This window comes from Suillus plorans (assembly GCF_016647745.1).
Source record: "Suillus plorans strain S12 chromosome Unknown HD556scaffold_4, whole genome shotgun sequence".
Lineage (NCBI taxonomy): Eukaryota > Fungi > Basidiomycota > Agaricomycetes > Boletales > Suillaceae > Suillus > Suillus plorans.
The window spans coordinates 618,354-642,505 of NW_024537388.1; the positions used below are offsets into that span (position 1 = coordinate 618,354).

At 47.3% G+C, this 24,152-nt stretch overlaps 10 protein-coding genes across 10 annotated transcripts; 8 read left to right on the forward strand and 2 right to left on the reverse strand.

Moving 5' to 3' along the window:
- Positions 1-552: 552 nt before the first annotated feature.
- On the forward strand, positions 553-987 carry HD556DRAFT_607739 (uncharacterized protein). Its single transcript, XM_041311074.1, has one exon. The coding sequence runs from the start codon at positions 592-594 to the stop codon at positions 835-837; it is 246 nt and encodes an 81-aa protein (XP_041166117.1). The 5' UTR covers positions 553-591; the 3' UTR covers positions 838-987.
- A 746-nt stretch (positions 988-1,733) lies between these two features.
- HD556DRAFT_1437523 (uncharacterized protein) lies at positions 1,734-2,009 on the forward strand (the record flags this gene model as incomplete). The annotated part of the gene is made up of 2 exons (XM_041305709.1): positions 1,734-1,759; positions 1,808-2,009. The coding sequence occupies 2 exons, from the start codon at positions 1,734-1,736 to the stop codon at positions 2,007-2,009; spliced, it is 228 nt and encodes a 75-aa protein (XP_041166118.1).
- A 449-nt stretch (positions 2,010-2,458) lies between these two features.
- Positions 2,459-2,914, forward strand: HD556DRAFT_1226766 (uncharacterized protein; the record flags this gene model as incomplete). Its single annotated transcript, XM_041297106.1, has 1 exon — positions 2,459-2,914. A coding segment is annotated over one exon (456 nt), but the record flags the coding sequence as incomplete, so codon positions are not given.
- A 489-nt stretch (positions 2,915-3,403) lies between these two features.
- On the forward strand, positions 3,404-7,441 carry HD556DRAFT_1330210 (N-acetyltransferase B complex non catalytic subunit-domain-containing protein). The gene is made up of 19 exons (XM_041301707.1): positions 3,404-3,564; positions 3,612-3,697; positions 3,749-3,887; positions 3,945-4,063; positions 4,122-4,196; positions 4,249-4,544; positions 4,595-4,818; positions 4,868-5,019; positions 5,078-5,420; positions 5,470-5,651; positions 5,697-5,744; positions 5,793-5,949; positions 5,999-6,099; positions 6,153-6,335; positions 6,382-6,646; positions 6,694-6,776; positions 6,827-6,901; positions 6,962-7,114; positions 7,165-7,441. The coding sequence occupies exons 1-19, from the start codon at positions 3,522-3,524 to the stop codon at positions 7,276-7,278; spliced, it is 2,838 nt and encodes a 945-aa protein (XP_041166120.1). The 5' UTR covers positions 3,404-3,521; the 3' UTR covers positions 7,279-7,441.
- A 3-nt stretch (positions 7,442-7,444) lies between these two features.
- Positions 7,445-8,851, forward strand: HD556DRAFT_1330212 (replication protein A subunit RPA32). Its single transcript, XM_041301708.1, has 7 exons — positions 7,445-7,523; positions 7,571-7,671; positions 7,723-7,833; positions 7,886-8,031; positions 8,079-8,235; positions 8,284-8,531; positions 8,585-8,851. Exons 1-7 carry the CDS (start codon positions 7,514-7,516, stop codon positions 8,661-8,663), a joined length of 852 nt encoding a protein of 283 aa, XP_041166121.1. The 5' UTR covers positions 7,445-7,513; the 3' UTR covers positions 8,664-8,851.
- On the forward strand, positions 8,846-10,536 carry HD556DRAFT_1330224 (uncharacterized protein). The gene is made up of 5 exons (XM_041301709.1): positions 8,846-9,094; positions 9,161-9,309; positions 9,372-9,531; positions 9,585-10,120; positions 10,177-10,536. The coding sequence occupies exons 1-5, from the start codon at positions 8,942-8,944 to the stop codon at positions 10,265-10,267; spliced, it is 1,089 nt and encodes a 362-aa protein (XP_041166122.1). The 5' UTR covers positions 8,846-8,941; the 3' UTR covers positions 10,268-10,536.
- Positions 10,537-17,925, forward strand: HD556DRAFT_1330227 (uncharacterized protein). The gene is made up of 17 exons (XM_041301710.1): positions 10,537-10,848; positions 10,900-13,293; positions 13,359-14,097; positions 14,152-14,264; positions 14,328-14,432; positions 14,483-14,653; positions 14,701-14,976; positions 15,030-15,116; positions 15,165-15,277; positions 15,333-15,400; positions 15,452-15,764; positions 15,815-16,493; positions 16,549-16,678; positions 16,733-16,887; positions 16,937-17,467; positions 17,518-17,830; positions 17,885-17,925. The coding sequence occupies exons 1-16, from the start codon at positions 10,642-10,644 to the stop codon at positions 17,671-17,673; spliced, it is 6,237 nt and encodes a 2,078-aa protein (XP_041166123.1). The 5' UTR covers positions 10,537-10,641; the 3' UTR covers positions 17,674-17,830; positions 17,885-17,925.
- A 546-nt stretch (positions 17,926-18,471) lies between these two features.
- HD556DRAFT_1330231 (uncharacterized protein) lies at positions 18,472-19,157 on the forward strand. The gene is made up of 3 exons (XM_041301711.1): positions 18,472-18,939; positions 18,985-19,023; positions 19,081-19,157. The coding sequence occupies exons 1-3, from the start codon at positions 18,627-18,629 to the stop codon at positions 19,119-19,121; spliced, it is 393 nt and encodes a 130-aa protein (XP_041166124.1). The 5' UTR covers positions 18,472-18,626; the 3' UTR covers positions 19,122-19,157.
- A 1,481-nt stretch (positions 19,158-20,638) lies between these two features.
- On the reverse strand, positions 20,639-21,426 carry HD556DRAFT_1429374 (ribosomal protein L24e-domain-containing protein; the record flags this gene model as incomplete). Its single annotated transcript, XM_041304803.1, has 6 exons — positions 20,639-20,831; positions 20,888-21,024; positions 21,077-21,149; positions 21,201-21,218; positions 21,271-21,322; positions 21,375-21,426. 6 exons carry the CDS (start codon positions 21,424-21,426, stop codon positions 20,639-20,641), a joined length of 525 nt encoding a protein of 174 aa, XP_041166125.1.
- A 186-nt stretch (positions 21,427-21,612) lies between these two features.
- HD556DRAFT_1303792 (uncharacterized protein) lies at positions 21,613-23,209 on the reverse strand (the record flags this gene model as incomplete). Its single annotated transcript, XM_041299623.1, has 6 exons — positions 21,613-21,708; positions 21,757-22,486; positions 22,531-22,764; positions 22,890-22,954; positions 23,041-23,096; positions 23,161-23,209. The coding sequence occupies 6 exons, from the start codon at positions 23,207-23,209 to the stop codon at positions 21,613-21,615; spliced, it is 1,230 nt and encodes a 409-aa protein (XP_041166126.1).
- Positions 23,210-24,152: the final 943 nt, after the last annotated feature.

The following is a 24,152-nucleotide window of genomic DNA, read 5'->3' on the forward strand; positions in this document are numbered from 1 at the left end:
ATAAATAAATTATCCACCAATGATCAGGTACGATCGATAGATTTGCAAAGATCTAAATGGCTTTATGCGAGCATCAAAATGGTGGGGCCATTTTCCAAACTACTGCACATGGGCGCTATGACCCAAGCTATTCCACACCGCCCTCTTGATCGGCAAGCATCGCGTCTTGCGGAGATTATCATTTTCCGCACTGAAAGCAGAGAGAAATGCTGTGAACAAATGCTCCTGGGAAATATCATATCTGCATAGTCTGAACCCCAAAAGCTAGAGCACCGTTACTTGCTGTTAGCTACCGTCAGGTAGTGCACACCTATGTACTGGTTTAGTCGTAGTAAGTCGGCTCCGGTCACGATGCATCTGCTATCCATGCGGTCACCATCAGAGCATTCGGGTGAGATGCAATCAATCGAGACACATCTATAGATTATTTTGACCAAGTCAATTGGATAATGCTAGAGTGTGCACGATGGCTGTTTGTTATGCTTCATTACACTGTGTACCCATGAACTGGTATTTAAAGGGTGTAACTCCCAATCTTACTTTAAAACAACGCATCCTAAACACTACACCTCAGTGAAGAATATCATTAAGATGACCATGCTTAACATCAACAAGCTTAGTATCTATGTTGTACTCCTGTCAGTAGCCTTCGCACAGATCCTCGTGGTCAGTGCTGCCAGTATTGCCGGTGCAGAGCACCGTGACGTGGGTTCCGACGATTCAGTGGATGGCATTAGTGAGTGTAATCCAGATGATTTTGTGGGGCAGGACTTACGAGCTTCTAGCAATACACTATCCTTACTGAAACCCAAATACAGCTGGAGGGTTGAAAGTTGACGCAAAGGAGGACAGATCAGCACATGTGCACATTGCAGGTGACATCCGGGGGGGAGGGGTTTATATTGAATGTACTATATGTTTCTCGAGATCTCCTGTTATTTTGTTCACTACCCATGTACAGTGATTCTGATCGGTCCACTCAGCGGTACCATTTTGGTGTTTACATGATCTTGTAGGGCTTAATTTGTCGGAGAAAGAAGTTGGTCTCGTAGTCATTGTCGCTGTTGCTTCGAGAGTCCGCTGACGATAATTTCGTGAACCGGGGATCAACAAAGTGCGACACGCACGTTCCTCATCTCAACGATGAAGAAGTAGCAGAAGACAGCTTCGAAACAAAGCTAGAAAATATACACCAGCTGAGATGATCATCGAATGAATAAAAAAATGCCACCGCCCTGGTCTCCCTAACCTAAGCCAACCCTGTAGTGGGGAGCGCCAGGAGTACCTGGCCCGTAGTCGGTAGTAGTCTCGCGCAGCGTTGTCGTCGGTTCTCGATAGATAGAGCCGTAGCCTCCCGCTATAGAGGTTTGGCCTGCAGTCCGTACCCGTTCCAACCCTCTATGTCATTCCTTTTAATAAATTCTCCACCCATGGATGTGACTTACTATATAGACATATGTGCGTGCCACGCAGCCGCGGGCTTCAGTCGTCTTGTGTTTCCGAGTCAACCTGTACTTGAATCGAATCGTAAAAAAACCATTGCGATTGTAATTATCAGATAAAAGAAACGGAGCATATTCACTCGCATTGCGCTGGCAAGCTGCTAAGTTGTCGACATGTCAACGTTTCAACACCAGAGCCGGTACATGAAAGATACAGGCAACTTACATTTGGCACAGCCACTCTGACTACGAATCTCAGACCTGGCATGACTAATCATTTGTGCGTCGAGCATGCCAACACCCGTCTTACTGTCTCGGTAAGTACAACCCTTGCTATTCGAAAAGCTAGCGCTTATAATAACTAGTGGACTTGACCCGGTGTTAGGCATTTTCACAGGTTTCTTTGCCTATTACCTTCACGAGACACATCCACGCACCGCACCCCCTCCGGACAAGCGACTTGCGGCTCTCGTGCAGTGGAAATGGGCAAAATGGAAGCGTGAGAGGGAGGAAAAGCTGAATGCGCTCGAGAGAGGGGCAGAAGAATCCTCTAGAGTAGCCAGTTGACAGCTCAGCTCAGTTAAGGTGCATGCCTGGGATTCATGCACTAATAGCCGTTGGTATGTAGCAGTCAATGTTGGGATTCTTTGAGCTCAATTATGTGTGCAGCGGTGGATACTATCTGCTACTGTCAAACACGCGCTGCTCGCAGTCTTTTATTACAACAGAACCAGAGTCCAGATATTATTTCGGCTTGAAAATGTTTGGTAAAGTGTTTGCAGCTGAGAATATGACCTGTGCTATAAATGATTGATTGATCATACGCATGAATAGGCTGCATCAATGCCATGATATAGCCGTGCCCCTGTAGCCGTTACTCGGAAAAGCAAGGAGCCGCTGCTGCACGTCACCCAGGACAAGGCCGTGCACGGTTTGATCCGGTCAGAATCGTGGTGAAGTTACAGACGCTCTGCAAAACCGCTTTTGAAGCGGGTTATTGCTAAGCGCGGAGGGGTACCTGCTACATCGACCAGAACAACAATGTTGAACTCCAAAAATCAGTGAACTTCATGTTCGTCTGGTATCGCCTCTCAGTACTTGCCATCGCCAACTTATCGGATGTTCTACCTTCGTCGAAGTCTGTCGCACCCGCAAATAGCACTTGGAATACGCGAGGATGGACTGTCCAAGAATTCCTCGCTCCTAATATCGTTCTTTCCTACCAAGCAGAATGGACCCTGTATATCGACGATCGCTCAAGCAGCCACAAGGAATCATTCGCTACCATGCAGGTGTTGGAACGTTCAATAAGCATAAATAAACAGATGCTCATAGGAAGGCCCACTTGGTTGACATTCTTGCTAATTCGTCCATGGAATCGTCAGGAATTGCCTCTGATCATAATATTATGGCGCAGGTCAAGGATATGGCTTCTGTTCATGATAGGATGGTCATCAGGACGCTGGAAATAATGCAATTGCATAGATTTCGGAGAAAGGGAGTCTCTGACGCGTTCTCATTGATACCTGCATGGGGCATACGCCTATAAATTCGTGAAATGAAATCGTGTCTATCATGATGTCTCACGGAATAGAATTTACCCTACTCTCAGATAGCTAGCTAGGCACATGTGTCGAAAATAACGCAGGAACAGCTAACAAGTACTGGCAGTATACGACTAGCTATATACAGCTATAGTACTTTCAGTACTCGTGTAAGATACTCGCTTTGTGTAAAAAAAAATAGACTCCGCGGGTAGCACGGGGCTCCGCTACGAGTGTGCCCAGTCTGCTTCATTTGGGTATGGAGAACCAAGTCATTGTAGACCCCAGACTTGATAAATGTGTCTCGTAGGGATGTCCGACAACGAGATCGTTAGTAGTAGAGACCGCATCCAATGAGCAATGCGTGATCAAACTTTGTAGAGTTACCGCTTCGGGTCGCGGCGGAACGCTTGGCGAGAAAGTTTCAAAGGACTAAAAATTCGCGTGGTCACCACACCCAACTCGAAGCTTCTTTTACTGCTTCGTTGGACCCTTCCACAAACCTCTTCAGTTTAGTTAGATTCTCTCATCGAATATGTCAGAAGCTGCACTCGAACGTCAGATTCGTCCCATCTATGGTTAGCTATCGTTAACGTATGTGCAAGTCGGAACTGACCCGTGATAGATGCTTTGGACCATGGATCAAACAAGTCTGCTATTAATGCATGCAATAAAGTGCTCAAAAAGTATAATACTAATACTCTTGTCAAAGTATGTGCGTTAGTATCTCTGTGTAGGCTGTTTAATGTTTCATCCGTGTAGGCTCTGAAAGCACTTGCATTGACGCGTTCGCAGAAAGTAGAGGAAGCGTTGGTATTATGCGATGAGATCCTTGCTACCGTTGTTACGGATGATTCCACACTATCCGTTATGACGCACGTCCTCAAGGGCCTTGCTAGAAGTACGTCGTAGTCCCCAGTTCCTCATTGCTCGTATTGAACCCATCTTGTAACACCAGACTCCGACATGGTAGCCATGTTTGATAACGCATTCAAGCAGCAACCTCAGAGCGAGGAACTCGGTGCACAGACGTTCTTCGCTCATGTGCGAACTGGCAACTGGAAATCTTGTCAACAAGTGAGTATTTCCACCTGTTCCTTTCTTTGTACACAAGTCGAATCATGTGGTCTTTAAGGTTGCAACCCGAATGCACAAGCAGTTCCAAGAGGACCGGTACGTATACTGGGCCGTGACAGGCGCAATTCTCCAGGTTTGTGCATCGCGTTGTGTTGCGAATAACACACTCTAATTGTGAGGAATAGGCGAATGACCTTGGCACTCCTCCAAACATTCGCACACTGCTCTACAAATTGGCTCACCGTCATGTCACATCATGTCCTACGCCATCATATATGGCTGTGGACCGCTTTCACTTGCATCTGATCATTCTGCAAGAACTCCAATTATGGGACGAAGCAAACACCTTGCTAGAAAGTGATGTCGGGAAGTCGATCTGTTCAGCCAGTCTTGTGTGTAATGAGACTCGCAGGGAAATCTGGCGCAAACGTGGTCTGTACAAGGACGAGGGGGAACGAGCTCAAGAGAAGATCAAAAACAAGTGAGCGGGCATTAAGGGTTACTTCTGATGTAATCTGATGTGCATTTCAGTGACCGGAATTGGCTGGAGTTCGTTTCAGTAATCGATGCCGCTTTTGCTTCAGTGCAAGGGCCCGATGTTAGCGAAGAGGGAAAGTCAGAGTGCTTCGAGAACATTGCGAAAACACGCGATTTCCTTACCAAAATCGCCGAGGTAGATGGCACAAATAACCGTTCTGCTTCCTTGGCATTTTTGGAGCTCGAGAAAAATGCGGTTTCACATGGAATATCCTCTGGTATGATCCTTGCCTTGGAACCTCATGCACTGATTTTAGATCTTGACAGATGAGAACACCCTGGTTGACTCGATGGAGAACTACTTCTCCCAGTTTGGCAATAAGGCGTGTTGTTTCGAAGATTTGCAGCCTTGTGTAGAACTTGGTGCCGACGCCAAATCACGATGGATAAGCTTCTTGGCATCTCAAGAATCCTCCTTTGTTAGTACTTCCTTCCTATCTGGGCTTTTCCGTGTCCTAAGCTCGTTTGGTAATGAAGGCTACTACGGGGGATCTGCAACGGGTGATAAACGTTCGGAAGTTACAACGAATCAGTCTTACGGCTTCAGAACTATCCACAGATAAAGAGCTGTATCTGGCATCCACCTATATCAAAGAGTACATGGCTGGACTAGAATTGGGTTCTAGTTTGCCTGTAACCGAACTCCAGCCGGCCGATGATCTAGCGATCCTCGTCGGCCATGCGTTTGTTAGCCTGTGGACAATGACCAAGGACGAGAGCTATCTATACAACGCCGCCGTTGTGCTGGAGTTCGCTTTGGCCAAGAGTCGCATGTCATTCCAGATTCGGTTGCTACTTGTACGCATATACCGTTTACTTGGTATGTGTTCCTATGGATCACCCAAGGTCTTATACCGATGATTTTACAGGTGCCTCATCACTGGCTCTGGACCACTACCGTGCCATCAATATAAAACAAGTCCAAAATGATACTCTTTCCCACTTTATTCTCACACGCGCATCGACTTTCTCCCTTTCTGCAACTGGAGACCTGACATACCCCTCAGAATGTATAGAATCAAGCCAGATCTATGTTAGTAATTCCCAAGATGTGAGTATTCTTCCTGTATGTTAGCCTCCCTCTTATTGTTCATAGACACCGGATTTCATCATTCGTGCATTCACATCGGAGAAGTACAGTCAGGTTAGATTTTTTACACTCTCGTGCTTTCAGGATGGTTACGCCCCACAGATTCCAGAGTTTGTCTCTTTTGACGACAGGTTGGAGAACTCTCTCCAACGTGACGTCGTTAAGCTTGAGCACGTTCGCATGCGGATGACGCACGAACCTATCAACTCTGATCTGATAGACATGGAATTAATAGAGCTGAAGTTTGTCTTTGATCGCTGTAAGGGCCTCCAGTATCGTACATATACGATTTTGACTCCTGTTCGCAGTTCATCATGACAACCGGGACTTCGGCATGCTACCCAATTATCAACCAGCATGTCAGCCTTCGCTGAACGATCAGACCCTGATGTTTGGCAACTCGACTGGAGTATGCTGTTCATCTATGTCGACACTTGCATTTGTTGACTCCTTCTCAAATAGCAAGGATGGCTGTGGTATTTCATCAAAATTTACATCCGTGCTTTCCAGCATGCCAGTGATCTGGACGATATCGTCGAGGAGAAGCTACTAATTGGTGACCGGCCAAAGAAGAGCCCAGAACCAGAAGTCCAACTTCCTCTCAGGGAACGTCTAGCCATCCGAAAACCTGAAGAAGCAGCAGAAGTAAGATATTATGGTCGAGTTATGATTCACTCTCACAATTCGTTAGTTGACGCCTGATGAATTGCAACTCATGGAATGGGCCACTGCTGTCAGTGACTGGCTCGAGCCCTACCACAACTACACTCGCCCGCCTCCAGCGGTGGTTCTTGCTGAGGCCAACAAGCAGAATGAACTTAGGACTGGGCTTCCGCTCAGGGGTGTTGACCTCAAGGCTCTCAATGGCGACGCCCACGCCAATGGTCATGCAAAGAAGGATGAAGAGGCTCCTCCTGTGAAAGAACCGCCTCAATTGGTGGCACAGTTCTTCGAGCGTACGTTCAGTTTTTCTAGGCTGGCTCGCAGCTCACTCGTTTCACAGATATGCATGCTCGCTTCGTGCAGTTACAGCAGAACCAGTGCCTCCCTTCAGACCTACTACATGTAGCAACACTCACCCAAGAGGTACACTTTCATTCGGATTCTAGTCTACGCTTTGCTCACTTCAAGTATAGGCTTTCCTTCTCTTTGCGGTGGAATCTCATCGCTTCAAGACCGCATCTGTTGTCAAGATTCACAAATTGGGGGCAGTGAGTGGGATGATAGGCTTTAATAAAAAGACACGTCTAAACCCATTTCCTTACATTCAGCTCGTGCAATTCCTCAAGGATGTTCGCTCGAAGGCCTACACGGTACTCAAGACAATGTCGAATGATCTTTTAAAGATGAGCGAGGTGGCCGGGTCGGCTGAACAACGGAAGAGCTTCGTCGAGTCTTGTAAACCCATCACGGAATTACCGAGGGTAGGCATGCGTTTTCGATTATCAGATCATGCTCTAACATTATTCATTAGTTGCATCATGACTTTGTACTCAGTGTTGCAAAGAACGTTGGGGAGTCGCGTAAAAAGGTACTCGAGGGCGTTAGCAAAGGAATGGTCAAGATTTGCACCAATTATGGCCAGTGAGGCGGTCCTCTATTTTAGATACTGACATTGCACATTACTTTACACCTACACTGCTCCCCACTCACTACTCATGTTACTGCACACTACGTACTTAGGTTTGTCGGATGTAATTGTGACATCTTGAATTATGTCATGCAATACGCGTGACTTGTGACTCTACGCGTTTCTCCTCGTCTCGTGTCTTGCTCACTGCGCCATCACAATAAATTCACTCACTAAAAAGAACGTCGACGAGATGAGTCAATGTAAGCAGTCATACTATCTCTGAAACCTCACTAATTATACTGAGAAGTTAACGACTACTATGCAAACACTGGTGCTGGAGGTGGTGGATTCATGACTGGTGGATCGCCATATGGAAGCGCAAGCGGTAGCCCGGGAGGAGCTAGTCGAGTACGTTGCATATACCCATTCCGACTCTCTACTAAACTGAGTGCAATACAGAAAAGCGAGATAGCCCACTCCTTACGACCACTGACTGTACTCCAGCTCCTAAATGCAACCCAAGCACATTCGGACGCGGAGTGGATGCTGGATGATACAGAACTCGGCCAGGTAAGTTGTATTCATCTTCGCGTAGCTAGCTGGATGAACCGTGCATTTGCAGGTCACCGTCGTCGGCCACGTCGTTTCAATACAAAGTCAAGCCACCAATAACTTATACTGGCTCGACGATGGCACGGGTCGCATCGAAGCCCGACATTGGATTGACTCCTCAATAGAAGAGAGTGAACCGGGATCAAGTGCCATCACGTAAATTTTCTCCTTCACATGTCGCAGTAAAACTAATGCGAGGACAGTGAGGGATCGTACATACGCGTATCCGGCACGTTGAAAATGTTTGGCAGCAAACGATACGTAAATGCGACTCACATACGGCCAGTCAAGTCGCCTCATGAAATATACTTCCACCTTTTGGAAGCGATGACGGTCACACTAATATGGGCGAAAGGAGCGGTACGTTACACCGAATTACGACATCACTGACCTAATCTTCATGAGCAGCCCCCTCGTGCTGGACAAAATCCATCAACAACAATTCCACAGGCCCAGGTTGCCGGACCCCCGGCAGTCGGAGGTTCTGCATACACAGCTCAGTCGCATCCTCCGGCTACGACCAACAACCAGTACTCCCATTTGCCGACGTTGGAATATACGATCATAACTTTCATGCTGAGCCAACCTTCTAAAGAGGAAGGCGTGCACGTCCGTTCTATTGCGCGTGCTGTCGGAGGTAATGCTGCCGCAATTAGGTATGTTGTCTCATAAGGCATGCTCAGCTCCGCTAGTCTGACGCAATCCCCAGTGATGCCTTAGATAAACTCATGGATGACGGTCTCGTCTTTACTACTATTGACGATTCGCACTTCAAGGTTGCTGATTGATGAACTCTCTATGGACATATATTTTTGATGATGAAAGTTACTTGCGAGTACTTAGGTAGTATTGAAACTGCCGAGATTCTTGTTGAATCCTGATTGATTTAGTCGTCGGCTCGTTTCTGCGAGATTTCTAAGTATCTGTATCAGTAGTTATCTCAAAACGGAATATTGTAAACATTGTTACACAGGGTCTTCAAGCTTCGAGCTTCATCGAACTTCAGGCTTAGGCAGTACTAGTAAGCTGGAAACGCTTTCGACACGTCTCTGTTGTGCTCACAACGATGGAAGACTACGAACCTTTGCTAGTGGAAACAACAGTCATCAAGTCATCCGAAAGTGAATCAATCAGACCGATCACGGTCTACCAAGCGCTGCAGGCGGAACGCTTACCCAACGATGTTCAGTTCTCGCTTGGTGGGGCAAAATTTGATAAGGTGAGTCACTTCTATTTAATGTTTCTGAAAGATCAAACATACTCAGCGTAATCCAAATCCCTGAAGGTCCTGCTGGTCACCCATGCCATGTTACGAGATACCAGTGATGCTCGAGGTACTTATGACCTCGATGATGGTACTGGGATGATATCTGGGTCATGGGTTAACAAAGCAGGACTGGATCATGCTATGTTCTCGGCCATGATACATCGATTGTGCGTCGTGGTTTCAAGTTACAACACAATTCGATTTTCTAATCTTATCATCATTCATCAAGTGACAACAGTCTGGCTTGTGTCATGGGCAACATTGTCCAGCGTGGCCAGCATAAAGTGGTCCATATTGAGTCCATGGTTGGGGCAGGGTATCACCAGGCTATGTATCATGCTCTCGATTGCATGAGGACAAGTTTGATGATTGAGAGGCACAAAGGACAAGTATGTGCATATTCCAGATTCATGATTGACACATGTATTCCAACTTCGTGCAGGCTCACAATACAGACGAGATGCTTGTCGTCCAAGAACTCAAAGAGGATGTGGAAGACTCGATAGCAGCCGACTCACGGGCATTCGAACAATCTTATCGTTCATTTTCATTTTTCGACTTGCCCCACAATGATGAAGGTAGAAATGTCAGCTCTCCTCAGACTCTTGCTAGGCCGTTTCTGCAGTATGGCGATCATAGTGAAGGTCTGAGTTCCGCGTCAACTTCAAAGCAAACTGCATCCCAACTTCCTGCACTACCTCTCGCACTTAAGCGTGAACCACCTCATTCTGCCATTGTTCGTGTGGCCCATCCTTGCACAGTCACGCGAACACCGAGCCCCCCTTCTTCCCTTGGCTCATCGCTCCAAATCAGTTCTCATTATACTCCACAATATTACAGCCAGCTAGCTCAATTGACAGCAACACAACTCGCTATCGTGTCCATCCTCAATCAGCCCAAGGCTGATGAAATGTATGGGATTCAGATACCCGATGTGTACGAATGCGTGAGACAGAATACCACTGAGGAAGAATTCAGGTAAATGGATCGCGTTCATCATCGTAATGGTCCATGGTTTATTTTGTTGCGGCCAGCACCGACATAGAGTGGCTTCTTGAAGAAATATACATATTCAGCCCACTCGATGATGATCGCATTGCGCTCACGCCTCGTGCATCAGTTTAGTTTCACCATTTGTACAAATCAGTGAGTCTCACTTGAAGCAATGGAGCTCTCCTTGGGGCAATGTGCTCATGAGTATCCGTCAAGCCTCATCTAAAATTATTCAGGAATGAGACATTGGGAACCCTGGTATTCAAGTTGTGTAGTTGTGAAGTTTGTGCAAAGTCTACTTTGATTTAGATAGATTGTTTTTGGTACGCGCTTGGACGGAAAAGGCAACTCCGAAGCACCGGTGTAGTACTTTCAGCTATACCCCTGCACCCCCGGCGCTGCGTGTGCCCATCTGGCTCAATACGTACTTCTACAATATCATGCAAAGTACTAGGTCATGAATCAACCTCTATCTTGAACTCACCTTCAAGTGACTCCCAATTATCATGTCTACTTGGTATCCTTCCTGGTTCCCCGGACTTCCGTCGTTCGACTTCTCCTTACCCTCTGCAATTCAGCGTCGGTTTCTTTCCTTCGTGCTCAAGAAGTCACTCGGACATCTCCTAAAGCCAGGGCAGCTCGATCTTCATCAGATAGATTCACAGATAGGCTCTGGAGTTGTACAAGTAAGGGATCTTGAACTTGATGACCAGGTTCGGCTTTTATCTCTTTGTCTAACTGTCCATTCATTGACTACTGCAAAGGCGATAAATAAACTTCTTTCCGGATCACCCTTCAGGCTCTATGATGGCTCCATATCTTGTGTCACTGCACAAATACCTTTTCCCAATCCTCTCTCTTCTAGTGTAGGGCTTTCGGTACAATCGCTACACCTCACATTGCATGCCACCCCTCCATCCGACGTCGGCTCTTCAAACAGTATTGATCTTACGCAATCTGTTGCCTCAGTAGCGGAAACATTTATCCATGGCGAGCTTAGCCCCCGGGAAGAAGCCACGCTCCGAGAGTCTTTACATCCAGATTCCCGGCCACAGCACATTTATGATGAGGGTCATCACCTTCCCGGAGGACTAGATTCATCTACCCGTGTACACCCTAAAGAAGAAAGTGGTATAGATTCTGACCCTTCTGGGGTATCTCTATTTGCCACCCTCTTCGAACATCTGCTTGCACGCTTCGAGTTCTCTGCTGTGGACACGAAAATAGTCGTCGTCCACCCCGGGCACTCAAGCTTTACTCTGTCAATACCAGAAATCGCATATAGCACGGAATCGGGTGTCCCAAAGCAGCAAAGTACTGGAGATGGGTCATCGAGCAACGTTGCTCTTGAAAGAAGCCCACAGAGTGGTCACATACGTACAGTTTCGATATCAGGTGTCGCTATTACCTCTCGGGACATTCGAGCTACTTTACAGCGCCCTGTGGCCTCGCCACGAACCATGTCGCCTGTGTCGCTTACTTCGTCTCATGTCACGCTGCACGATTATCAGCAGGCTCCTCGTCCGGTGTCACCTGCGTCCTCTTGTTCCTCCATTGATGAAGACACGCAGATGATGATGTCGCAGTCCATTGTTGCTCTTCCACCACGTAACCAGTTTCGGGCTTCCCCGTCTAGCTCAGTTCTCAGTAGCATGTATCAGAGCGCGGTCTCTACTACTGGCCGCACTTCTCCAGCCATCCCCCTTGAACCCCTCGGCAACCTTGATACGGGAGATATGGCTCGACCACGCTCGTGCGATTACATAGCAGGCAATGGAGAGTCCGCTCATGTACCTCACTGGGCTACAGAAGATCTTGTTTTTTCTGTCGGTGCAGACCCTATTGTGGTTCGACTACAAACGCCACCCGGCCACACTAAGCATGACCTTGCGCACACTTCGAACCCTGAGATAGTTTCGCCTCCTACGGAGAACATCGCGGTCAAGCAGGATGAAACCCTGCGTCTCAGCGTCAGTGTTGGCATCATGTCCTGTGCTCTTCGGGCTTGTCATGTCCGCATGCTATTGGAAATGCTCAATTACTGTGGATCCAAGGATGCTGGTACCACTCCACAACACCCTGAGACTACACCAAGCACACCGACACTCCCGTGCGGCTTGCACGCAAGTCTAAACATCCGCGGAATTGTAACCCTCTTCATCACTGAGGCCCTAGATCAAGAAGTTCCTTCGCTTGAAGCATTTTTCCAATCTCCACTTGTCCCTCCAAGATTGCCTTCGACATACTTCCGCGTATTGTTGGAGAATATTGCAGGCTCTCTTGATTTATCCGGGGCTCCTGGAAATCAGACTGATGCAACACATGTTTCTCCAATAACATCCAACATGTTCATCTCAAATCTCTCGGTCTTCATGTACCACTCTTCCAGGACTGTCGATAAGAACGCGGCGCAAGTTTCGCTACCCCTCCTGATCACAGACCATCATCTGCATAATCAGTATATTGTCAGTCATTGTCGCCCATTTTTCTCTTCGACGCCCATTCCGGCACAGCCGCTTTCTGAAGTAACATTACCGACTTTTGAGGTCGTTGATTGGACTTCTGTAAAACTTGCAGGAGGCTCTTCAAAGCTATCGACCTGGAGAGTGAAGTCACCTACAGGGAGGGATCAGCTAGTACACAGTCCAATATTGAAATCTTCTGCGTTTCCCACATCTCCAAAACCACCCACGGTAGCGTTGTCGAAGGAAGAAGAGCTCGAGGAGATGTCTCTTTCCAGTGCCATTACCTTCACCGCTCGTGTCACCCCTGTGACCACCCGTTCAGGGGGTTTGACCGACATCTTACTTCGGATTGCACCATTACACGTATTCTTCGACCTCGACATCATGCTGGAGGGCGGCAGTATACTCAAGTTTCTTGATGAGATCCTAGCAGTGGAAGGATCTCCTATTCGAAACACTTCCGGTACACCCCAAGGGCATAGTTCACTGGATGACACAGAAGAGAGGGATTCAGCAAGCGATGATGAACTCAACTATCCATTCATGACACCAAAGCAACTCGAACGCGAGAGGGAGAGAAGACGCTTGGAAAGACTTGTCCTCGAGGATCTGGATTTAGACATGGACTATCGGACCGGGGCACCATCGAGACAGAGACCCCACATCAAGCGAGCTACAAATGCCAAACTCAAGGTAGATGAGAGCATAATCTGCAGTTGTGGGTTATATATCTGACTTATCGTGCTGTTTGCTTGTAGTCCAAACCCAAGCAGGTGTCGCGTCTTAAGATTACCGTCGTCCTACCTGCCCTCCGCGCTGAGGTTCGATGCAGATCACCATCCCTTCAGCTCTCCCGATCAGGAGGCATTATACTGGATCTCCATGACGTACGGGTGTCTAATACACCCCTTGATCAAGAACCACCGACAATCAGATTTGGGGATGATGGTGAATCAAGGCATCCCAGCGTCAAAAATTTGCCGGGACAACTCTTGAGTGGCCAAATCAGAGGGATTGTTTTATCGTATGCGCCAGTAGGAGATTCAAAAGCCCATGCTTTCATATCACTTGGTTCCTTACCACGAACGGATGACGTTCGCCCCGGATCAGCTTCATTGCTATTGTCGGAACAGGCGCCGGACTCACTTCCCATTCACTTTCAACTTACGCAGGTGGCTCCATCAAAGTCTGCTATTTCTTCCTCGACACACAGGACTTCAATCATCATTAGCGTCCCATTGGTCAATGTCGTCCTTGAAAAACAAATCTTCGATGGATTGCAAATTTGGGCTGACAGTGTCACACAAGCAGTCACCACTGCTACGGAGGAGACTGAGACTGAAGTTGCTCAGAGCCGCAACCCGAGCCTGATTGGCAGTAGGTTTTTTGCTAAATCAAGGCGCGTTGGGAGTCGTGGTAGTGATGAGAGTAGCTTCGGTACTATAGCGCCAACGCCGAAACAAAGCGAGACAGCTGTGAAAGTGATCATTACTGAAGGTAGAGTGGATTTTGGGTTCAGTTATTGCTCACGTTCATATCTTCGAAATGCAGCTCTAGTAAGAATACTGACATCCCGTTCCCAATCATTTGCATCGTCAATTCGTCCTTTCGACATATCTGCCTCAGACATCGACGTCCTTGTTGAACTAAAACCTGAAGGCAAGGTTTGTAGAATCGTAAAGATATATCTTCGAATTCTCACCTCGACTTCGTTTTCTTTCAATCAGGATGAGACTGTCATAACCTCAAGCTTGATGGACCTTCACGTTGGGGAGGTATCGCCAAAGTGGGAGCTCGTACCTCTCCTCGTGTTGACATTACCTCGCAGTCTGGTGCGTTGTGTAGATTATCTATTGTAGCTGCGTCCCTCACGAAAGTCTAGTCTTCTGTACCAAGACCAATGGTAAAGGCTCGCTTCACTTCCCTCGTTGTTCCCGAAACTGGTGCAAAGGAGACCAAGATACGGTTGGCTCTCTGGGGCTTCACTTGCCATGTTTATCCTAATTTGCAGTGGATTTCCGACTTGGCTCGGTTTATGAAAGCTCCACCGGGGGTGAGTGTACCTTCCCTGGAGTAGAATAGATTAATGATCTTTTCAAGGTCTTCGAATCAGTTGTTCCTTCCGAACGAACGTCTCTTTCTTTCGCAATTGTAGACGTATCTATCAAGACGTATGCCCCTATCCACCCTGGCTCTGCAGTACTGTACATTGGCGAAGCCGAACTAAATACCGAGCTTGCTGGTAATTCCAGCGAGTTCAAGTTCAAGTTGCTGGTTCCTTCCTTGTCATTCTTATTTGTCGATTCCATGGCCGATTCCCCTGACGGTTCAGGTTCTGCCAAAACAAACGGAGGATCCAGTCTCAACTTGTGGAAGGTGATTTCTCCTTTAGCTCACAAGTAAAACAATGCGATGATGCTTGTTCACAGAATTTCGGATTTGCATTGATTGCAGATATCGCAGATCTGGACTTTGTGTTCAAGACTGATAACGCATATGTCCCCCCAAGTGTTGGCGTAAGTCATAGTGTGCTGGGTCATCTTTTGCCACTCAATCAAGTCTAGGTACTTGTGAATCAAGTCAGCCTGCGGGTGCACCTATGTGCAGACACTATAGCTGCACTGACAGGTTATATGAGTGACTTCACGTCCATATTCAAGTCCCCTTCTCCTGCAGAGTACGTGATTATTTAAACTTTCTATACCACAATGTCGCTTATAATCATTCCACAGACCAGCAGTGTCTAAGAAGAAAGTTCCCGCTGAACTTATTCATCGTCCACCTGAACAAGGCATGATGGGTGATTGTTGTTGTTGCAGGAGATGCGAGGGTAACTGAATATTTTTTCCAGCATCTCTCGACGAGCAAGCTTTCAGGCGGATTCCTGATGTCGGTAATGCAGCTGATATGATCAACGATGATTTACCGACGAATCTCGACTACCTGGACGAATCCTTTGGTTCAGCTGCTGGTCTGCGGGAGCTTAGGGATGACGACCTAGAAGACTTCGATATGCAAGAGGACGGCCGAACAACACCAGTAGTTGGCGAAACGGGAGTCGTTTCCAAAGTAGGAGGAGAAACAATCCGCATCATCAAGCCTATCCGCTCTATCGAGCATTATTACGACACGATTCCTGCAGACAACACGGGTGATTTTGCTAGGTAAGTTTTCGCCTTTGACTTGTATTGTCTATGATCGAGCTTTCTGGCAGTCTACGCGATACTATTCTCCGAGTGCGCATCCATGACTCTGACATATCGCTTTTCCTACACGACGGTTATGATTGGCCACGCACACGAAAAATTGTAGAGCAAGAAATTAAAGACATGCGCAAGAAGTTGGCCAAGATTAGGCAGCTGATCGCAACTGGCCAGACCCAAGACCCCAGCGTGGAAGAGACGAGCACGATGTTGTTCAACTCAATTCACATTGGCCTTGATCAGGACTTTGACAGTCTTGATCCGACAGCTCTTGTTGCTGCCATTGATGATGAACTCGAGAACGCGGAAACAGAAAGCCACAGCTCTTGGCAAACCCTTCCTCCAGCATCACCTGGACAACAACAGAGAATGCCTTCCGCTCGCATTCATGGGCGAAGATTGACAAGGTCTAAGGGCCCGAGTATCGAAATCAAGCTAATTGGCCTAGATGCTGAAGTCGATAATTATCGTCAACGTCTGAAAGATGCACTCGTCTCCAGGACGCTGGTTGTAATAAAGGATGCTGAAATCTTGGATCACGTCAAAACGTCCACCTGGAGAAAATTCCTGACCGAACTACGGTCGGACTCTCGAGGCAATATTCGTGAGACGGACTCCAGTATGGTTCGCGTCGAGATCAAGACTGTCCGGCCGTCTCTTTCCCATCCATCTGAGGAAACACGTTTACGCGTGAGTACTTGTTCAGTCAAGACGTACTGACAGGGCTGAGTCGATATTTCCGTAGGCTAAACTCCTGCCGTTGCGATTATATGTTGATCAGGATGCACTCGACTTTTTGAAGAAATTTTTTGCCTTCAAGGATCCCGATAGTCCGTCCGCACCCGCCGATACTGCCAGCGAGGAGACATATATTCGTACGTTCCTGATTCGAACGCTGAATGAATGGCTATATTGATCCCTGTCTGCAGAGCACGCTGAGGTCTTCCCGATCGATCTTAAGCTTGATTACAAACCTCGACGCGTGGATTACAGGGCTCTGCGAGAGGGAAAAACGATCGAGCTTATGAACTTTTTCCATTTTGATGGCGCGGAGATGACTTTGAGACACCTGACTTTGCATGGGGTACGTACTGCTTTGGTACGTAGTTTCATGACTTGACTGGCTTTCATAGATCACGGGTTGGCCCCGGTTTTTCGATACATTGAACGACCTCTGGACGCCAGATGTCAAGGCAACCCAACTTGTGGACGTCATTTCTGGCGTAGCACCCATTCGTTCTATGGTCAATGTTGGCTCTGGAGTAGCAGACCTCGTTTTGCTACCTATTGCGCAGTACAAGAAGGATGGACGTATCGTCCGCGGTGTGCAGAAGGGTACCAAGGCATTCGTACAATCAACTGCAATGGAGGCTATCAAGCTTGGAGCTCGGCTGGCAACTGGTACTCAAGTCATTCTGGAGCAAGCTGAAAACGTGCTCGGAGGCCAGTTCAAGGATTCGGTTACGGCCGAAACGTTCCACATACCGTATGACGATTCTGGAGAAGGACCGGATGAAGAATTGATCAGTAGATATGCCGCCCAGCCCGCTGATGTCACAGAGGGAGTTCAATCGGCATATCGCAGCTTGCAAAGAAACTTGCATTCTGCTGCGCAGACCATACTGGCGGTTCCTATGGAAGTGTACGAGAAGTCCGGAAACGAAGTGAGTGGTATCTATAATATTTGCTCGATTCCAAGCTGACATGGAGTAAGGGTGCGGTCCGGGCTGTGGTGCGAGCTGTGCCAATTGCAGTCTTGAAGCCCATGATTGGCGCTTCGGAAGCCGTCAGCAAAACTTTGATGGGACTTCATAATACCCTGGATCCGAACGTTCGCCATGAGAATGCGGCAAAGTATAAACATCGCTAACATTCTGTTCACGCACTGTAGTATATCATTGTGGTTGTATTAGGACTTGTATCTCATGGTGTACCATCCCCATATCATTAGCCTGTATGCGCAAATCGTTAATCATGCTTTTATGCACTGTTCCTCTGTCAACGGAGTGTTATTTAACCACAAATAACTGCTGGTTGCGTTCAGTACCGTAACTGTTTCAAGTTCTTAGTGCTGTACTTGCCTGCGCTGTTAAACAGCAGGAATTGGAACTGAGAATAGATGTTACTCAGGGGCTTCAAGCTAGTATGGTGGACGATAGGTTACGGTTCGATTTGCCGATTTGCCGCAACTTATTTTGAAGTCCGATCAATGTTTGTTCTAGTCTTTTGAACTATTTGTCAGTACACCTTTGGTACACCTCAAATATTCCCGTCACAAGAGGTCACAAACGGCCGTGTACTTACATGGACATAGTTTGACTGCTCTAAGATTTGATTACGGACCGACCCTGGCCTGACTCAGTCTTAGAGACGATAGATGAATTCATGCCTTTACAATATATTGTTCAAATGGAGCCTCATCGGTAAGTCAGTTAGAAGAATGAAGTATGCTTCTAATGAGTGATCTGTGCTTCGTCCGTGGTCCAGTTTAGGCTTATAAGCAGTGAGTATCCACTGCTGCGAACCTTGTTGACTTGCATCCCTTTTACATAGCCCTATCACATTCCTTAGATGCCCAACCCTCAAGGAAGAAATGGGTACGCTATTGCTCGTAAGTGCATTGATGCTAGTGCTAGCAGCTCTCATATATTTAATGCCTAAGTTGCAGCTTCGGATGAAGCTATACGACCGCTAGTGGAACGATTTGTTGCAAGTGGCTACACCAACCCGGAAATCATTTCTTGTCTTCGAGAACAAAATTTCAATATATCATACGTTGCATCCAGTCAATCATGCTTGTACTGGGGTGGATCCTTGGTTGGGATGGCGTATACGTTTGTTGATGAGATGCTGAAAACTGGTAAAGTGAGCCAGGATGTTGTGGATCTTATACCACATCTTCGTGTTGTTCGTGCTGCGCTGGCTATCCCCGATGGTCTTGATGGCAGCCTCGATGCTATCTATCTTGTAGAGGAGAAGATCCACGGCAGATTCATCAAGTATATCAATAACAATTCCGCTGTTGCTGCTGACAGCCTTCATGGCCGAGAAGTAGTCATTGGACTATTCCTATGCTTCGTACAGCATGTCCAATATCAGCTTACCAATTCAATGGTTTACCTCTCGGATTTCCAAGGTAACTCTACTGCTACTGGGGAGAAGGTTGCTGATCAGCGTATAGGTGCTGGTGATCTTCTCACCGATTGTCAAGTGATTACAGGCTCGTCTGTCGACATTTTCTCCTTGCAGTGTCCTTCTAGACTTACACAACTTTCAGCGATTTTGCGAACAATTTCGGTGATGGGAACTGCACTATAGCGTTTGACGACTTCAAGTCAGAGCACAAGTGTAACAAGTTTTGTCATGCATTTGGATTGCAAGCCTTCATGTAACAAAAATACATTCATGTACCTTGAGACGTTTACGAAGAAATGTTTATCCTTGATGCTTCCTTCTGTTCTCTCCGAATCCTATTCAAACGACGTGCCGAGTCGCTGACAGCATGCTTTCAACAGCGCAGCGTCACAAGAGCAAATGGTGGGTCATTCGATTTCGATGACGTCGACGAAGTGTAGATACTGTAACCAAACCTGACATGTGTCAAGATACCATGATTGATTAGTTAAAGGATGACATACCGGCCCTGGCCAGTCTTCTGGCCAAAGGTATTCAGGTTGGAAGACGTTTTGAGAACGTAGCATGTCTGTAGAGTGCACGCTGAAGCGCTGATGTGTGATTGTGACAGGACCGTAACATGGTGAAAGTAAATTATAGGTATACATTAATAAATTTCACAGTACTGAAACAAACATCGATCGGAATTCAAAAATAAGTCGCGGCAAATCGGCAAATCGAACCGTAACCTATCGTCCACCATAAGCTAGACCCTCGATTTGGGGGGCAAGTCCTTGATCATCAAAAGAAGGATCTGATGCTGATGCTGATGAATGATGAGTTAACTCCGCAGAATTGAAGAAGAAACGTGCTGATTTGGTGCTCTATCTGGGTAGCTATGAAAGCCGCGTGTGACCCGGTGGGCTCGTATCAATATGGTTTGATCTACTGTATACGATCACCGCGGAAACGATCTTGAAGCTAGCGATGAAGACAATAGCTATTTCGGCCGAGTAGAAAACGGCCACCGACCCTCAATATGTGCTAGGGTGGGATAGTCACCTGAACACACTATTCGCGTTACAGTACTAGTGCTTCTAGGGATTTGTGTTCCCCATGACGGGCCTCACTTGACAGCTACCCATCGGTTCAACCCGGTGGTGTGACTACATTGTAAATGGGTCCGCTACTAGTCAGTACTACATCCCACGAAGAAAACGACGGTCCAAATTGCAACCTCGATAGCTTCAGGCTTCAAAGTGCCTTTCCTTGAACAGGTGCTGCTCATCAGCAACCCAGCTCGGTTGGTTATCAGGGCTAAAGAACCTATCGATGAAGTTGGGACCATGACTCACGGCCCCTGAGAAATGCGCAACCCGTTAGCTAAAAGCAGGTAGCTGTTACGAGGTTGCCTGGTTAAAGAGACTTGACGAAGAAAACAAACAAAGGAACTCACCTCATACAAACTCGAAGGTCGGGTTATGCAGATGCTGGTCTTTCCGGAGGGTGGATATCGTTGATTATGAGTGTTAACACGGTGGAGAGAAAGGTGAAAACTCAAGTCTGCATTGGGTCGGGTTAGTAGGACAGTTTACTTTCGAACCAAGGTCTCGTTTACTCGCAACTCCCAGACGCTTGAATTTTCATCCACATCGAGTATGAGTATGGAATAGGTCTTACATCTGGGTTATACACCTAAACACCCTCGGATTACGCTGGAGCTAAAATTCCATGCCCATCGAGCGCTCTTCCCCTTTCATAAGTGCAGTTCTGCTTTTTGCTGGCACTTTTATTTTATCTAGTACTTCAACGGTTTCCTCCATTGCAGTTGGCTCGAGCAGTCTGACAGACACCGACTTCGCAGCCAACTTCTTTGTCCTATGCGCGCGTTGTTTTTCCCGAGCAACTGACATTCTGCAATAATATAAGTCAGTGCGGGAGACGAACACTTGAGTGCAGAAAGTACGAACCTCGACTTCCAGAATGCGTGCTCTCTCCGCTGTTTAATCTCTCCGATGCGTTTCATGGCGTTGATTGTCGTATGTATCAATTCGCGATCGTAGCGGACAGGTACGTTTCTACGCTTCTCAAAGTCGATCGTAGAGTCCTTGTCGCGAGAAGTGAGTAGAAGTTTCTTTAGATCGAGAAAACAAGCATACAATCGTCATTTCCTTCCCTGCTGCTTTACGGAAAGCCTTCGTCCATCTTACTTTGCGAGGATTTCGTTTCATTCTAGGAGGACATTAGACATGGGTCGAAAAATATGGCTGAGAAGTAGCTTGCTTGAAGTTTTTGTGGCATCTGACGGTTTGGTTCAATAACGCACAATCTGGTTTTCTATCATGGGACTCACTTTGAAGTGCAAAACCGGAATACCTTCGAATCATTGCGGACGAAGGCACTTCCTGAACATGTTGTGAGATGTTGTACTGATAGTCTCATGTTTCTATTGCTCACCGTGCCCAGGATACACGTTCGTTGAGCAAAAATAACATTTCTCGATACGCATGTCTGCTTGCTACACCTGTGGGCGAAGAAAGGATAACCGTGGGAAAAAATACCATCGCCGAGAACGTTATCCTCGCGCGGATCATTCGTTGACGGGCTATATCTTAGAGAACTCGCAATATTTTCGAAACCAATCATGACTAGTATATTACTCAATGAGCACAGGCTCAGCATGATGCCCGTTCTATCATTGTTTCAGCTTCTCGACCAACTCTGGCACTACCTCGAAAAGGTCTGCTACTAATCCTACGTCCGCCACTTGGAATATGGGTGCGTCGGGATCCTGAAGACGAATTACAAGGGGTCGACAGTGTTGTGAAGACTCACTTACCTTATTTACTGCCACGATGAGTTTGGAATCCTTCATGCCAGCAAGATGCTGGATAGCACCAGAAATGCCCAACGCCATGTACAGTTCAGGAGCCACCACCTTTCCTGTCTGTCCGACTTGTAGGGAGTTGTCTGCGTACCCTGCATCCACAGCAGCACGCGATGCTCCAACCGCAGCACCAAGTGCATCAGCAAGAGGATACAAAGTAGATTGGAAGGTCTCGGCATTCTTCAATGCGCGTCCCCCAGAAACAACACGGCTTGCAACACCCAAGTCAGGGCGATCGGATTTCGTCAAAGATGTGCTAATATGTTCCGTGGGTACATCAGATACCTCGACAGAATCGAGAGCTTTGACTTCGCTCTCTGCCGCATCTCCTGCTCCAGCAGCCGCAAATGCGGTAGATCGGACAGTGAAGAACTTGATGGGGATGGAGGAGGATGCACGAACAGTGGAGATAGCGTTACCGGCGTAGATGGGACGGGTGAAGGTAGTGCTTCCCGATGCTGCGTCATGTTCAAGGGATGTGATATCAGATACGGCCGGAACATCTAGTTTTGCGGCAACTCGAGGCAGAATAGACTTGGCAGAGCTGGAGTGAGCTGAAACGACATGCGTGAAGGGCGAGTTTTGTGATAAGAGCCTCTCTAAGAGTGGAGATATCGTCTCAGGTAACGACGTGCTGTACTGTGGGGATGCGCAATGCAGCAGTGTATTCAAGCCGTTTAATCTAGAAGGGGTTAGCAATGGACCTGGGGAAGTTCAAAAGCGTACCTCCTAGCCTTCTCTACAACAGACGGCACCTCCTCGGGGCTACCCACGACAAGGCCAGTGACTTGACCGCCCAATTGAGATGCTGCCGTCAAGGCAGAAAGTGATGCGGAGTCAAGATCACCCTGGCGATGCTCCAAAAAGACCAAAGCATGGGGTGGGGCAGCTGTCGCATAGCTACGAGCGAGAACCCTGTTTAGCTGTGAAATCCGTGCTCTCAACATGTTGAGCTGAGGGCTTTGCCGAAGAAGATTCAGATAACGAAATAGTTTATGCTAAGTCTCTATATATACATGCTACTTTTGTACTTAACAGTTACTCAATCAGTTTTTTTTTAGACAAGAGAGTTGCCATTAACCCACCACTCACTCAATCGTAGCGGTGCGCGCGCGTGCACCAAGTCCTCGATCGACTTCTCCGAAATATTCTGTGCAAAACGAGTCTATATTTGATTACTCGTACATGAATACCTAATACCAGTTTCGATAATGGCATGCCGAGTTTCCCACTCACATGGCGGCATCTCCGAGTCTGGGCCAGCGTCTGGACCAAGCTAACGCTGGGTCCCACTGTTTCGCGATATACAAAGCTGGATTGGTCATTTAGCCAATCGGCCTCTCAACTTGGGACTACTTTCTCCACGTCTAGACTCTAGTTGCTCCGGAATTACTAATACTGCCATGGTGCGTAACGTTCTAGAATGGATGCATCAGGTGCCTGGATATTCCCTACTTACTTGGTACAGTCAGGGATGAGGTTTTTTTATATGAAGCAAGATATCGGAGTAAGCTGAGTCTGATTGTGTGCCGAAGTGCAAAGATTACAGGCAAAGACATATTACTGATATCGGATTGGAACGAAGATGGACAGCAGAAACTCTCGAGCTTGCTTCATGGGACCCTATCCTACCAACTCCCCATTTTTCTGATCAGCTCTTTTCACCTGCTGTCAACTATGCTGACCGAGATGCGGACAGCGGAGTGTCGGCAAGTCGTTCTGGGCTGCTCGTGTTTCACTGTCCCCGACAGGGGATAGCATACAAACCTTACTTGACAGTTATTCGCAGTTTAAGTATTTCGCTCTGCACACTGCACTATGACTTCCCACAGCATTCTAGATTTTGATTCAAACCCTAAAAGTCAGATTATCGTCTCGCTAGAAACAAATCGCAGACCTATTGTCTAATGGTACTACAGTGTTGCAACGTTGAGACCTAGGCGCCAAAGGGCATGCAAGCGATGGTCATGACATAGTCACAGAGTTCGAAAGGTTCATTATGTTTTGAACACCCTTCTAGATACAGGGTGTTCAAGTTTTGGACATGCGGACTTGTAAAACACGGACGTTTGACATCGGCGCGTCGGCACGAGGACTTAGATTTCGATTTAGAACGACGTTCAGAATAAACACTGCGGGAAGTCCTAGTCATCCATAGAGTAGAGGGTTACTAAGTAGCTCGCTTATAGTGGCACCTAGTAAGTGCCATTTACCGGTCTGTTTTGTCATTTCTGTTGACTCTTCGTCAATGTGACGGCGCCCTCGACTCCTCTGATCACGTGCAGTGATTCCACAACCACGTCTCATTCAAGCAACTTATCAAACTGCATTCAATAAGTTTCCAACCT